We start from the raw sequence: 14,326 nt of genomic DNA, 5'->3' as shown, positions 1-14,326 counted from the left end.
TGAGAAACTACTAAGTTATGGAAGAGGATGGTTGGTTTCAGAAGAGACTTGTAATATGCGAAGAGACTGTTGAAGCTACCCAGGAGACTGAGATCTGAGGATCATAGTTCAAAGCCAGCCTAAGCAAGAATGTCCATGAGACTCTTGTCTCTAGTTAACTAGGAAAATCCTGGAAGTGGAACTGTTGTTCAAATGGTAAAGTGCTAGCCTGTGAACAGAAAAGCTAAGGGAGAGCACCCAGGCCCTGAGTTCGAGCCTCATAAAAATGGGTGGACATGCTTTTACCATGCTGGTTGGCCAAAGGGAGCATGCTTTTTGCAGAGGTGCCTGCAGACCAGGGAGGTGCCAGCTCTTGGCAGTGGCTGCAGAGCCCCAGTGGCGCGTGTCGCCTGCGTGGTTGGACCTGTTGTCTTGTCTTCCCAGTGATGCTCTCAGGAACTGACTCAGGGTGTGGCTAGTCCACTTCTACTTGCGCTCAAGCCCAGCCCTCTCTTGTGGAGTTGCTGCAGTATTTGAATCGGGCTCACAGACCGAATCAATTCAGAAAAGAGAGCCTTTTGACTAAAAGGAGGCAACGGCCGGAGCCAAATTAAAATAAGGGATAGAGAGGGAGTTTAGAGGTGAAGGGAGCAATAGAGGAAATGCATAGTAGTTAACACTTCTTTGTGTGCTTGTATCAGGGCTTGAACTGTACGTGGTCTTTTATTTTTTTCACTCAAGGCTGGCCCTCTACCACTTGAGCCACAGCTCAATTTCCAACTTTTTAGTAGTTCATTGTAGGTAAGAGTCTCATGGGCTTTGCTGCTGGGACTGTTTTTGAGATGTTATCCACAGATCTCAGCCTCCTGGGTAGCTAAGATTACTGGTGAGAGCCACAGGCACCCAACTAATACCTCTACAAATGCTTTCCTTTTGTATGGAATGTTTTCACAAATTTCTAATCAAAATTTAACAACCGAGCACTGGTGGCTCATGCCTGTAATCCTAACTTCTCAGGAGGCTGAGATCTGAGGATTGCGGTTCAAAGCCAGCCCAGGCAGGAAAGACCATGAGACTCTTATCTCCAATAAACCACTAGAAAACTGGAAGTGGCGCTGTGGCTCGAGTGGTAGAGCGCTTGCCTTGAGCTGAAGTGCTCAGGGACAGTGCTCTCTCAGGCCCAGAGTTCAAACCCCATGACTGACAAAAAAAAACAAAACCATAACAACAACAACATACCTAGAAAACGCAACAGGGATGTCAGTGTAAAACATGTGCACATGTACATTTTGATGCTGACCTTGACTGAGGTATGTTTAGCATTGCATTGAAGCTGTCAGTTTTTCAAGTTATAAAATGGCCCAAGAGCGAAAAGAAAACATCATTGTCTGGTCTGCTAAATCTGTTGAGTACTTTATTGAGACTTAATGATAAAAGGAAGAAAATCTTTAATTTGTTCTTTAATTTGTTCTGTTACTTGCAGAGCAGAGATGGTCGGCCTCTGCCAGCCAGGGATAAACGTGCCTTGAAGCAGTTTGAAGAAAGGTTACGAACACTTAAGAAAAGAGAGAGGCACCTAGAATTCATCGAAAACAGCTGGTGGACGAAGTTTTGCGGTGCTCTGCGTCCCCTGAAGGTAAATGGAGTTTGGAAAAATGAAGTAGTCAGTCTTCCCTCAAATTTCTGTAGTACTCTTCAGATATGTGGTTCTCCTTCTGAGCCCTTCAGTATGACACTGAGAGCAGGGTGTCTGCTGTTGAAATTGTCTGGGTTTGAGTCACAGTTGTGCTGTTTGGTAGTTGGGCAGGGTATGTAACCCTTAGAGCCTTGTATACTCCTATGTAAGTGCTGTAACAAGGAAAGGTAAACAAAAACAAAGCTCAGTAAGACAGCAGCTGTTAGCATACTTTGCAGGTGGGTACTTGCTGTAATTAGGAAAGGAGAGTCCAGATTTGCCCACAAGAATGTGCTTCCTTGTTAGAAGATGTTTCTGGAAGTATGAAGAAAGGGAAGACCATTGTGTTCTCATTTTTGGAAGCCATTGTTTATAGGTCTCTGGTATCTGAATTTAAGTGCTAGGTAAATGAAGGCAGTCATGTTGCTGATAGCAAAGTTTTCACACAGATCTCTGTGGTTATGTAATTTCATCTATTTCTCTTGGGTAAAACCAAGGAGTAGAATTTCTGATTTTACGGGTTCTATGTTTTACTTGTTAAAAATCTGCTGTTCTGTGTTTTCCAAAATGGTAACACCCTTTTGTCCTCCCTAACGACTATGAGATTATAACAAAACCAAGACTCCTTTCACTTGGAAAGTAATTGCATATTCAGGGTGGATGGGAAGCAGAGGTAAAAGTACACCATGGAATTTTCCTGCACTTCAGTGATACAGCTTGACGGCCCCAGTCCACTTATCCACAACAGGGTTGTGGTTCCTGACGGGTGCGTCCAGAAGAGTAGAATCATGGGAACAAGACATTTCACATTGAGAGACATTCTTAAAACAACTGCTCCTCTCTTCAGAATGTCTTATGTTGGGAAAGAAAAGCAAGTAGGATGTGTTCAAGATAAAGGACACAAGCATCGCATCATGGTCCTAGGTTGCATTTTGGTTTAGAAAAAGACATTAATGGAACAGTTCAAAATTAGATTAGATAAGAGTGTTGTATCTATTTTAATTTCCTGATTTTGATCATTGTACTGTAATCATATGAAAAATGTCTTTGCTTTTAGGACATTGGTAGTTACTAAGTCATTTTATCTGTAACTTATTCTCAAAAAACTTATTCTCTTATTCTCTCTGATTATAGAGGCTATGATAAAAGCATCAAATAAAATGCTACCATTTGGAAGATCTGGGTGAAGGGCATACTGTAATTCTTTGTACTATCTTTGCCTGTATATATCTGAAGTTAATACAGTTTTTATAGTCTTAGCTTTCATTAGATCTCCCCAACTAGTCCACCACCCCTTCTCATCCCTTTGTCAGGTGTTCAGTGATTAAATACTGAACTGCATACATTGTTCCTAATAGATAACAGTGAAAATTACCACCGTAATCAAGAACTAAGTGGGACTACATTGAGAAATTGTCCTGATAATCTTTGTCACTTTGAAAATAATATTCTGTAAAAGAGGAGAATGGATTTTTTAAAATCTTTTAGCATTTAGAAAAGCATTAAGAAAGGTGCTTGAAGTATTAGAGGAGCCTCCTTCTCCTCACTTTCCCTGACTCCTGAGGTGAGCTCTCAGTACTGGGGAAGGAAAACCATGTGGCTGTCCTCTCTTGGAAAAGCCTTGAAGATGTACAAGTTTCCCACCCAACTTGACATGGGGGATTGGGATGACTGTCATTTACAGTGCCCCGCACAGGAAATGGAAGGTCAGACTGCTTCTGGAGGGCTGAAAGAGAATGTCTTTCAAATCAAATTCTCTTTCCAAACATGGATAAACATAACACCTTTAATTTATTTTTATTTTTATTTGTTTGTACTTCTGGGGCTTGAACTTAGGCACTGGGTGCTGTCCCTTAGCTTTACTGCACAAGGCACTCTGCCACTTGGTCTATATCTCCACTTAGTGCCTCAGGTGCTGGCTTCAAACCAGGGTCCTCAGATCTCAGCCTTCTGAACAGCCAGAATTACAGGCATGAGCTACTGCTGCCTAGCTTGTCACTATTTTCCATGGCCTGTTCCAGGCCCAACATCCTTATATGATTCTGAAGTCCAATTAAAAATGACACAGTGTAGTAGTTAGAAGTTAGATTTCCCCTGCCCCCAGGTTAGGCCTGTTTCTGCTGTCATGGCCCAGTGGTTTTCGAGAACTAATCATGTAAGGTCTGTATCCTCTGCTGTCTGTGCTTACTGAGGTCCTTGGTGATTTTCCTGAAGTCCTGCCGATAGCCAGTCTGATCTTTGCCTAGGGTCTGTGTGTGTGTGATGTGTACTTTTTCAATGCCCAGAAGGCCCGCAGCTCAGCCTTCACTGCTCTGTGATGTGGACCTTTGGTGTCTGAAGAGCTGTGTGGCAGGCTGTCTCACACCCTTCCTGGTCACCACCTGCCAGCGTGGATGTAGGGCCTTCCAGATTCCTGGCAACATGACATGTCTCATCGCCTTAGCTTTATATTTTAAGCCTGTTGGTTAATTTGTCCTGCTGTCTGCTGGCTTAACCTCCTGAGGTTCCTAGATGGTTTATAGTTTGCTTTGGCCAGCACTTTTCGGCAGAGGCTTTTAGCATTGCGTGAGCACTCGCAGAGAACAAATAGAACTGGCATGCCACTGGGATCCTGTGGAGAGCCACAGGGAACATGGTGATGGCTCTGGGCAGTGGACTTGAGAGGCACGTCCTTCCAGAGGCTCGGGGCCTCAGAAAGAGCCACTGGACCCTTCTCCTGAGACGCAAGCATTCCTGGACTGCTGCGTGTCTCTGCTGGATTTCCAAAGTGTTGAAAAGCTGATGCTGACACTTGACGTAGTTTCTTATTGATAGTATAGAAGAGAACATTTTCACCAATTTTGTTCTTGGTGTTCCCTTTATAGTTTAATTTTATTTCAAAATAAATAGCACCAGTGCAATGTGGTCACACTGGCACGAATCTCTTAGGTCAAATATTTGCAGGGTTTTTTTTGCCAAGTATTATGTGTTAAGTAATTAAACAGTACAACTCTTAATCATTCATCCCAGCAGATTGGTAAGATAGAAAAGGATTTTTATTACTTTCTTTTTGTTTGCCAAAATGTATATCAACAGAAGGAAATCTTAGTTTCAAGTACATTTCTATGCACTGTGCTAGACTACTAATTGGAGTCTGGTAATGATACTGCCTCGTGCTATGAGCGAGTTTTTATTAACAGTTGTCTAGGAAGTGCTATGATTTGTTGGTCCTCAGTATAAAAGTATTGCCTCTATTTCATCTAAGCACCAAATGCAGGTGCCCAAATCTAGTAGAAGGGATTATGCCATTACTGTGGAACCTTTGTTACTGTAGGGAGTCCTTACCTGTGTGAGGTCCAGCCAGGCACTCTTGTCTTACATGAGGTCCAGAGGGCCGGGTGTCCGTACTGTGTGAAGTCCAGACAGCCAGGCATCCTTACCTGTGTGAGATCAGATGGCCGGGTGTCCTTGCCTGTGTGAGGTCTAGATGGCCAGGTACTTGTCTTATATGAGGTCCAGACAGCCGGGCTTCCTTACCTGTGTAAGGTCCAGGAGGCCAGGTACCTTTGGCTTATATGAGGTCCAGATAGCTGGGCATCCTGATCTTGAGGCCCCAGAACAGTGTCTTGATTCCCTACCACCCACACCTTGCCCGTTCCCCTAGACCTGATCAACTCATGGCAGGCCCTAGAGCCTGTTTGGAACTTGAGCAGATCGCCTGGCTCTGCTCCAGTCCTCTGGTGTGACCTTATTCCCTCCACTGGTGTGAGTTGCTTCCCCTGGACTTACTGTAAATGCACAGACTGTAAGCAAGGAGCTTTGGAGAAGGATTTTCCCCTTACAGATTTGTTTTTCCTGTGTGCTATGCTGGTGTTGAGCTATTTTGTCTCTCCTGTTCTAACCTTTTGAAGCTAACAATTATATATAGTTGCTACTGAGTATTGGACTAGGCAAGCCCTCTTAACACTTGAGCCATCTTCCAAGATCTTTAGTTTCTATTTTTCAGGTCTCATACTTTTGCCCTTACTCTGTTTAAGTAGCTGGGATTAGAGATATGCATCACTGTGCCCCACCCAAAACGACCTAAATCATGAGGAACACCAGTGTCTTAAGTAGCTAACACACAGTGTTACTCTATTTCAGAAGATGTCTGTAGGCTTCCCATCCTTTCTTTGCCAACTCTTCTTCCCAGGAGGTTCTTGTCAGTGTCTGAAAGGATACACGAGCGCTAATGCTGAACATGTTCTCCACAGAGTGCGTCCACCTGGCACTTCCTTCCTGGTGCCGTCAGCACTCAGTTCTAGGAACAGAGTCACTCCTGTAGCCCTCCCCCGCCCCTCTGTCTCTCTGTCGCTCTCTCTCTCTCTCTCTCTCTCTCTCTCTCTGTCTCTTTCTCTCTCTGTCTCTCTCTCGGTCTCTCTCTGTCTCTCTCTCTCCCTCTCCCTCTCTCTTTCTCTCTGTTTCTCTCTCTGTCTTTCTCTGTCTCTGTCTCTTTCTGAGCAGTTAAATGTATATCAGTATTTCTACGGGAAAATGTACAAGGTTCAAGAATAATAAAACATGAGCCTCTTGATTTTGTATGTGTGTGTATACCTCTCAGTTATCCTATTTGAGTGTAGTGAAGACAAAAACCTTGTATCTGATCAGAGAGTTTTATTTGCTTATAGTGAAAACTTAAAGTGCTTTATCTGTGTTGTATATATGTTCTTAAATAGTCTCAAAATGAAAATGTAGGCATAAATGTCTGGGTTTACATACTAAATTAAAGTAAGTCTCAGATCATTTTAATTATATCATTGTTATATGCTGGCAACTTATATCAAGCATAATGGAGTTGTGCTTTTAATCCATCTCTTAGGACTCTATTGTAATGAATATATTTTTGCTTTTAGATCATATGGGGAATCTTTTTCATCTTAGTTGCATTGCTGTTTGTAATTTCTCTCTTCCTGTCAAAGTAAGTACAATAGATTCATTTATATAGCACTTGCAGAAGTTCTGTAGTATTCTATATCCTTCATTATGAATTCCATTAGTGTAGCACATTAATCTTGAATAACTGTGCTACGTAAAGTACTCTACAACATTAATTTGAAAAACAGCTAAAAAGTCCAATCATTGGCAGTATTTCTTAGCCTGCATAATTTAATGCTATCTGTGAGAAATTTGGATGAGGGATTAATTTATTTTGCCTGTTTTCTTTAATTCAGCTGAATTTCCTGCTTAAGTTACAATGATGTTCTTCATAGATTGATGAGATGATAGTATATCATATTAACTCTTATTTTTTTTCTATTTGTATGTAGTTTAGATAAAGCTCTTCATTCAGCTGGAATTGATTCTGGTTTTGTAATTTTTGGAGCTAACCTGAGTAATCCACTGAATATGCTGTTGCCTGTACTACAGACAGTAAGTTGAAGTAGCATTTACTTCATACCCCAGCAAGCTGCCTTCACTACAGACAGTAAAGTACCACTGACTACCCTTCACCCTGCCCCATGTAGTCGGTTATGGTGAAAACTTTCCAGCACTTGAAGTATATTTGGCTCTTTACAAGTGTGAGATTATTTGTTTAGATTATTGTGTTAAAGATTATTATATTGATACATTGCCAAATTCAATTGGGAACAGTCCATGACATATATGAACTTTCCCAAATTGTGTGTGTGTGTATGTGTGTGTTAGGCTTGAACTCAAGGCTTCATGGGCTCCCTGTTGTTTGGACTGGCACTCTACTACTTGAGCCAAGCCCCAAGTCCAGTTTTTCTGCTAGCTAATTGGAGGTAGCCTCTTGGACTTTGTTCCTGGCCTGGCTTTGGATCTTCATCCTAGAGGTCACTTCCCTGAGCAGTAAGGATTGCAGCCATGAGTCACAGACACCAGGCTTGTTTCAGTTTTAATGAAATCTTTTACTTCCTACAAAAATGTGGGCTGTAGTTTGATTTATTTTAGAATTTTTCTTATTTTAGAATTTTTCTTAGGGTAATAGTACTAAAAAACTGGATACTTGTTTGATACTTATTAGTATTTTTGATGAATTCTTTTTTATGCTGTTATCATAGTAGCTTAATCTAAATCATCAGGCTTAATAATGATATTTATCAAATAATACAATTTCCAGTTAATATTATATGACTTCTAGAGCTTTGCAGTTTGTGTATTAAATATGATTTTATCTTTTTCCAGGTGTTCCCTCTCGATTATATTCTTATAACAATTATTATTATGTACTTTATTTTTACTTCAATGGCAGGAATTCGAAATATCGGCATATGGTTCTTTTGGATTAGAGTAAGTAAATGTTTTTGTTAAGTTCATTGTGTACATTTTCTCTGATGTGACAAGCGATGGGACTGGTGACTTTTCCCTTCACCACAACATAAAAATGTGTCTTATTTTGTTTTGTGCCTGTGGTAGGGCTTGGCCCTCAGGGCCTTTTGCTGTAGTAGGGCTTGGTCCTCAGGGCTTTTTGCTGTTGTTTGGCTTTTTCACTCTAGACACGTTCTAGCATTTGAACCACAATTCTGTTTTTGGCTCTTACTGATGAATTGGCAATAAAAGTCTCTGGGTATGTCTGCCTGGGCTGGTTTCTAACTGTGATCCTCCAATCTAAGCCTCCTGAGTAGCTGGGATTACAGGTATGAGCCACCAGCACCCAGCTTGTACAGTGCAGACTGTACCTGTGGTTCTGTGTCTCAGAATGTGACAGTGCTACCCCTGCAGACACTCTATACCCGTGGGCTCATGTCTGTGGGTTTTACCCACCTTGCACAGAAAATACATAAGGACACTGCTCCTGGACTGAATGTGTACAGATTTTCCTCCTTGTCCATTCCCTTGTGAACCATTTTACGTTATACTAGTTGTTGTGGGTAATCTAGAAGACAGGCAGATGTAGGTTCTATTCAAACACTACACTAGAAAGGCCAATAGATATGAATCTCAGTCAGTTTACACCAGCCCCCACAGATACCAACGGACAGGTATGTGTGAAGGGTTTTTTTCTTCTTATACTCACTTAACATCATTTAAGAGTTTTATGCTGGGCACTAGTGGTTCATGCTTGTAATCCTAGCTGCTTGGGAGAGCCAGACAGACACATCTTAGAGACTAATTGCCAATTAAGTAACAAAGAGCCGGAAGCCTATGGCTCAAGTGGTAGAGTTTGGCCAGCCTTGAGGGAAAAAAGCTTAAGGCACCAAATCAAAAAAAAAAAAAAAAAAGAATAAGCTAAGCCAGATAGACACTACTATAGCTGTGAGTAAAATAGTTTATCATTGGAGACTTCATAATACAGAGGGAGAGTGCTGGGTCCATTATCTCTTGTCCTTTTCTCTCCCTCATGATTGCAGTATAGCTGCTGTAACTCCATTGATCCCATGCATGTTCTGTTGGAAGAGAGCAGAGGGGGCATGCTGTCCCAGAACCCCCTAGCCTTCTTTTTTGTGGCTCCCACAAGGCACAAGGGAAGCTGAACCGTGAACAGGTTTAAGTGATCTTACAGTCATTTCATCTGGAGCTGGCATTCTGTTAGTCTGAACTGCACAGGCTTGTGAAGTTGCAAGGAGGTGGAATGTGGCCCTCTAATACTGTAGTTACCAAATATTTGAATGGATATATGGAAAAATATCTATCCATACACTGTATTTTATAGCAGAGTATAATATGAAGATTTCATGAGTATGTCATGGAAATGGATTTCTGTAAACACATGACATCTGGTTTTGCCCAGTAATGTTATATAAAAGCACAAGCCAAGAATGTATTACTAACTCTTGAAGTTTAAATTGATATGTCTAGTCTTTAGATACAAGTAGATATTCAGGCTGTCTTTGGTTGTATGGAACTCTACTGAGCAGTAAGTTTACAAGGACAGTCTGGAAACCAACCATGTGAACACTTGATAAGTTTGCTAGGTTCTGTTTTTCCAATTTCCTTTTTTTTCCTTTTGGCAGTATTGGGGTTTGTGTGGCTTATTTACTAGGCTGGCTCATTACCACTTAAGCCATACCGTCAGCCCAGCATTTGCTGGTTATTTTGGAGATGGAGTCTAGCAGACCTTCCTGCCTTCCTGGCTTCTAATTTTGGTCCTTCAAATCTCATCCCCTGGTATGGTAAGATTGCAGATATGAGCCACTGGCTCCCAGCTCTGGGGATAGGATCTTAAGAACTCATGAAGGTAGCTGCTCTGCCATAATTTTAAAAGACTAAAGCCAGGTACCAGTGGCTCATGCCTGTAATCCTAGTTACTCAGGAGGCTGAGATCTGAGGATCAGGGTTCAAAGCCAGCCTGGGCAGGAAAGTCTGTGAGACTCTTATCTCCAATTAACCACCAAAAAACTGGATTGGCACTGTGGCTCAAGTGGTAGAGCGCTAGCCTTGAGCTGAAGAGCTCAGGGACAGCACCCAGGCTCAGAATTCAAGCCCCACAAGTGACAGATGAAAAAAAAACTTAAAGATTAAATTTAAAAGCTTCAGAGAGCAGAATTATCTGGAATGACAAAGGATTCTTAGTAATTAACTTGGAACAGAGAAGTGGTTGCTTGAACTATGCCAGCCTTCCCCAGAGAATAGAACTTCATGCCCCACTGGTAGAATACAGTGTTGATACTTTGTCTCTGTCTCTCCCTTCCAGTTATATAAAATCAGAAGAGGGAGAACAAGACCTCAGGCCCTGCTGTTTCTCTGTATGATCCTTCTGCTTATTGTCCTCCACACTAGCTACATGATTTACAGTCTTGCTCCCCAGTATGTTATGTACGGAAGCCAAAATTACTTAGTAGAGGTAAGTATAGTAGAATGCTTTAAGAATTTTAATTTTGATGCTTGGTCTATTAACTAATCAGTTTAAGTTCAATATTACTAACTGGTTTTCTTTCCTTGTTTGAGCATAGTTATATTTGTTTGACATTTTGGATGTGTGTATGTAAGTGTGTGTGCACATGTGTGCACACACACACTGGTACTGGGGCTTGAACTCAGTATCAGGGCTCTCTCTTAGCTTTGTTACTGAAAGCTGGTGTTCTACCACTTGAGCCACAGCTCCACTTACAGCTGTTTGGTGGTTAATTGGAGATGAGAGTCTCACAGACTTTCCTGTTTGGGCTGGCTTCGAACCTTGTTTTTCAGATCTCAGCTTCCTGAGTAGCTAGGATTACAGGAGTGAGCCACTGGTGCCTAGCTTGTTTCATATTTAAGTATACCCTGTGGCATGAAGCTACTGAGCTTCATCTCACCATTTCATTAAATTTTATAATGTCTCATCTAAAACAATGTTTGGAGTAACTAACAAGTCTGGAATGTTTGGTGAGCACAGTGTATCTGGTCATTAGTACTAGGAACCCCAGCAGTGGCTCTATGTAGACTCCATTTGTGAGTTAAGTGTGAAGACTCCATTTGTGAGTAAGTGTGCCTTCCTTGAACACAGTAGATCATCTGCTGACTACTGGATATTGTGGAGCTCTCAAAAGCCAACTTTAATTTTTAGTTTTAACTAGATAGCAAATTTGTATTCTCTGACAATTTATGATATTTTGATCATTCCTGATTGAACATTTATTTCATGTTTTCTTTCTCTAAATTACTTTTTTTGTCTGCTTCCTAACAATTCACATCTGAGACAAAGGGCCTAGATTAAGCATTGCTTTAATGGAACCTTTATTAATCCAACACTTCCTTTGTTCTTTGTTTAACATGCAGTTAGAAATAACAGTAATATTCTAGGTCTATCCTCTCTCAGTACCATGGAAATATCACTAAATACTAGAGAGCTAGTTCATTGAGAATACTAGATAGTAAACACAAGTAGGACAGGTGAGGCCCAGACCTCAGTGGAGTGGAGTGACCTGAATGACCTGAGTATGGGATACACCCTCTGTCCACCTGGACCTACTTCCCTCTGCTTGTCCTTTCTGACCCGGGCCTCCTCCCCTTGGCCTGGCTTGGTAAATGTTCTCCTGTGGAGGGAGGGAGGGAGGGAAACAGGAAGAGAGGGAGGGAAGATGGGAACAGACATTCTTTACCTACTTAACTGTTTATTTGTATTATTTTAGATGCCATGTTTGGATTAGAAATGTACTTTTTGTGTTCTGGGATGAGACTCTGTTGTTCACCTAAAAATTTTATCATAGCTCTTTTTCTAATCATAATTTCTATTAGACTCTTAGATAAATTTATTCAATAGAAAACAGTAAATAGGCTGGGCGTCAGTGGCTCATGCCTGTAATCCTAGCTACTCAGGAGGCTGAGATCTGAGGATCTCGGTTCAAAGCCAGCCTGGGCAAGAAAGTCTGTGAGACTCTCATTTCCAGTAAGCTACCAGAACACCAGAAGTGGCACTGTGGCTCAAGTGGTAGAGTGCTCGCCTTGAGCTAAAAAGCTAAGGGACAGCGCCCAGGCCCAGAGTTCAAGCCCCACGACCAACAAAACAACAACAACAAAAAACTATATAGTTCATATTTTTCAATTTTAAATATATCAGTGTAACTTTTTACATTTTAACTATATTTTTATCTTTCAGAGCAATGTAACTTCTGATGACCATAAAGGTAATTCCACCTTTCCTGGGCCGAAGAGGTGTGATGCTGACGCCCCTGAAGGTAGGCCACTTTTATCCAATGTCTAGAAGCTTAGAGATGATGAGAACTGAAACCATATGCCAGTGGCTTATGTCTATAATCCTAGCTGTCATGGAGGCTGAGACCTGAGGGTTGAGGTTTGACACCAGTCCAGGCAGGAAAGTCCGTGAGATGCTTATCTCCAGTGTACCACCACATAACTGGAGGCAGAGCTGTGGTTTAAGTGGTAGAATGCCAGTAAACTTTCTATTGTTATTGGAGTTAGTTTTATAATCTGGTAATGAGTACATTTCATTTATATAATTTTATATGGTTTATACTGGCGATCTTTGAGATGTGACTTCCATTTTCCAGATTATTCTTGAGACCTTGTGGCTGATGGACCTGCTCTCACTTTCTTCACAGTTAGGGATTACTCCTGGCTTTATGCCTGTCTAAGAGGAACACACAGGACTATGTTCAATCTGTCATGTTAGACCAGAAAGCTTTTCCACAGATCAGAAGAGCTGTTGGTGGTTAACTCAGGTTAACCACCACTTTGATATGCAGTCTTTTCTCTGACACCAATTTTGTGCTGACAAATAACCTCAACTGATTGGAAATTAGTAACTGGGAGCAGAGTAGCAAGATAAAATGATTTTCTGAGAACTACCCAGCTAAGCCTCGAATGTCCACCTTCATGTAACCACAGTTGTGGGTTAAGCCATCAGGAGAGACCACACAGACGCAGTGCAGCAATAGAAAGTCTGTATTACCAGCCGGGGTAACCAGACTGTCGGGTGCCCAACGTGCAGTCCCAGACCTGGTCTCAGGGCCCCTTTGAAAGCAGAAAACCCATCTCCTTGTTTGCTCAGGGGTCGAAAGTCCCTAACAGTTTTTTCCTGCAGGTGCAAGCCAAGTGGGAAGGTACAGAAGCTTAAGCTAGACAATGCTGTAAGCAAGCATTGAGTGAGGTGGTATGACCCATTTCTGTGACAGTCTCTATGACTCCTTACTAGGAACATAAATGGAACAGTGGGTACATATATCTTTAAATGTCAGGCCATAAGGAACTAGTCTCCGGGATTGGGGGTGCAGTACTTTCTTTAAGATGGAGTCACAAAAGCAAAATAGAGTAAACTCTAAGATGGTGAGGTTTGGTAAACCCTATTACACCACACAGAAAAGACATGGATTTGTTAGCCTTGTCAGATAACAGTGTTTATTAACTATCATAGAGAGTGTAACTTCAACTAGACACTTGGAATGATGAGTCCTCACCAGAGAAAGAGAATCTGTATGAAAAACAAATATGCCCACTCCATGTGAAGGTGAGCATGGGGTCAGAGGAGGTCCCACTGACCTCAGTGGTTGCATGACCTAGGTAACACATGGCATCAGGACCATTGTCAGGTAGGGGCTGAGCATGATGTAGGTGATGCATGGTGTGAGGACCATTGTTAGAAAGGTGAGTCTTGATGTTTCCATCATTTTCCCCAGATTTGCTTGATATGAAGAAAGTCTAATCTTGAGATTCTCCTTGTTGCCTTTTTTGTCCCCAGTCCTGAGCCTTGAACTCAGGGCCTGGGCACTGTCCCTGTGCTTCTTTTGCTCAAGGCTAGTGCTCTACCACTTGAGCCACAGTACCACTTCTGGTCTTTTCTGTGTATGTGGTACAGAGGAATAGAACCCAGGGCTTCATGCATGCTAGGCAAGCCCTCTGCCACTAAGCTACCTTCCCAGTCCCTTCTTGTTCACATTTTGATTGTGCTGATAAAAGTTCAACACAGTACATTAGTTATAGACTCAAATTCTCCAGAGTCTCAGACATCATGGACTACTGCTCAAAATCACTAACTCTGAGTATGTCAGTCTTCTTCTTAATTGAATGTAGGCATCTCTCTAAAGTAAACTCTTGGGACATTGGTCCACTCTATTACTGCTTATTGCAAGGCAGACTTTGTATGTCATTTACCTTTGGTACTTAGGATTATGTGATCCCAGAATCCTATAGTCTATTTGTACTTTATAATTGTTTCTGTTTTGTCTCCAACTTTAATTTTTTTTTTTTTGGGTCCGGTTGTGGGGCCTGAACTCTGGGCCTGGGCGCTGTCCCTCAGCTCTTCAGCTCAAGGCT

At 41.8% G+C, this 14,326-nt stretch overlaps 1 protein-coding gene across 1 annotated transcript in view; it reads left to right on the top strand.

Annotated features, from left to right (window-relative positions):
- Lmbrd1 (LMBR1 domain containing 1) overlaps nt 1–14,326 on the top strand; it is a 75,036-nt gene that overhangs the window by 55,707 nt on the left and 5,003 nt on the right. Inside the window, exons 9-14 of the mRNA XM_013032265.1 lie at nt 1,463–1,615; nt 6,526–6,590; nt 6,940–7,042; nt 7,820–7,924; nt 10,269–10,418; nt 12,153–12,231. Of these exons, the coding sequence (XP_012887719.1) occupies nt 1,463–1,615; nt 6,526–6,590; nt 6,940–7,042; nt 7,820–7,924; nt 10,269–10,418; nt 12,153–12,231 (655 nt within the window). The remainder of the gene's footprint in view (nt 1–1,462; nt 1,616–6,525; nt 6,591–6,939; nt 7,043–7,819; nt 7,925–10,268; nt 10,419–12,152; nt 12,232–14,326) is intronic.

The sequence above is a fragment of the Dipodomys ordii genome, unplaced genomic scaffold (genome assembly GCF_000151885.1).
Source record: "Dipodomys ordii isolate 6190 unplaced genomic scaffold, Dord_2.0 Scaffold152, whole genome shotgun sequence".
NCBI lineage: Eukaryota > Metazoa > Chordata > Mammalia > Rodentia > Heteromyidae > Dipodomys > Dipodomys ordii.
Note: the sequence above shows the minus strand (reverse complement) of the source record. Positions and strands in the feature narration are given on the sequence as shown.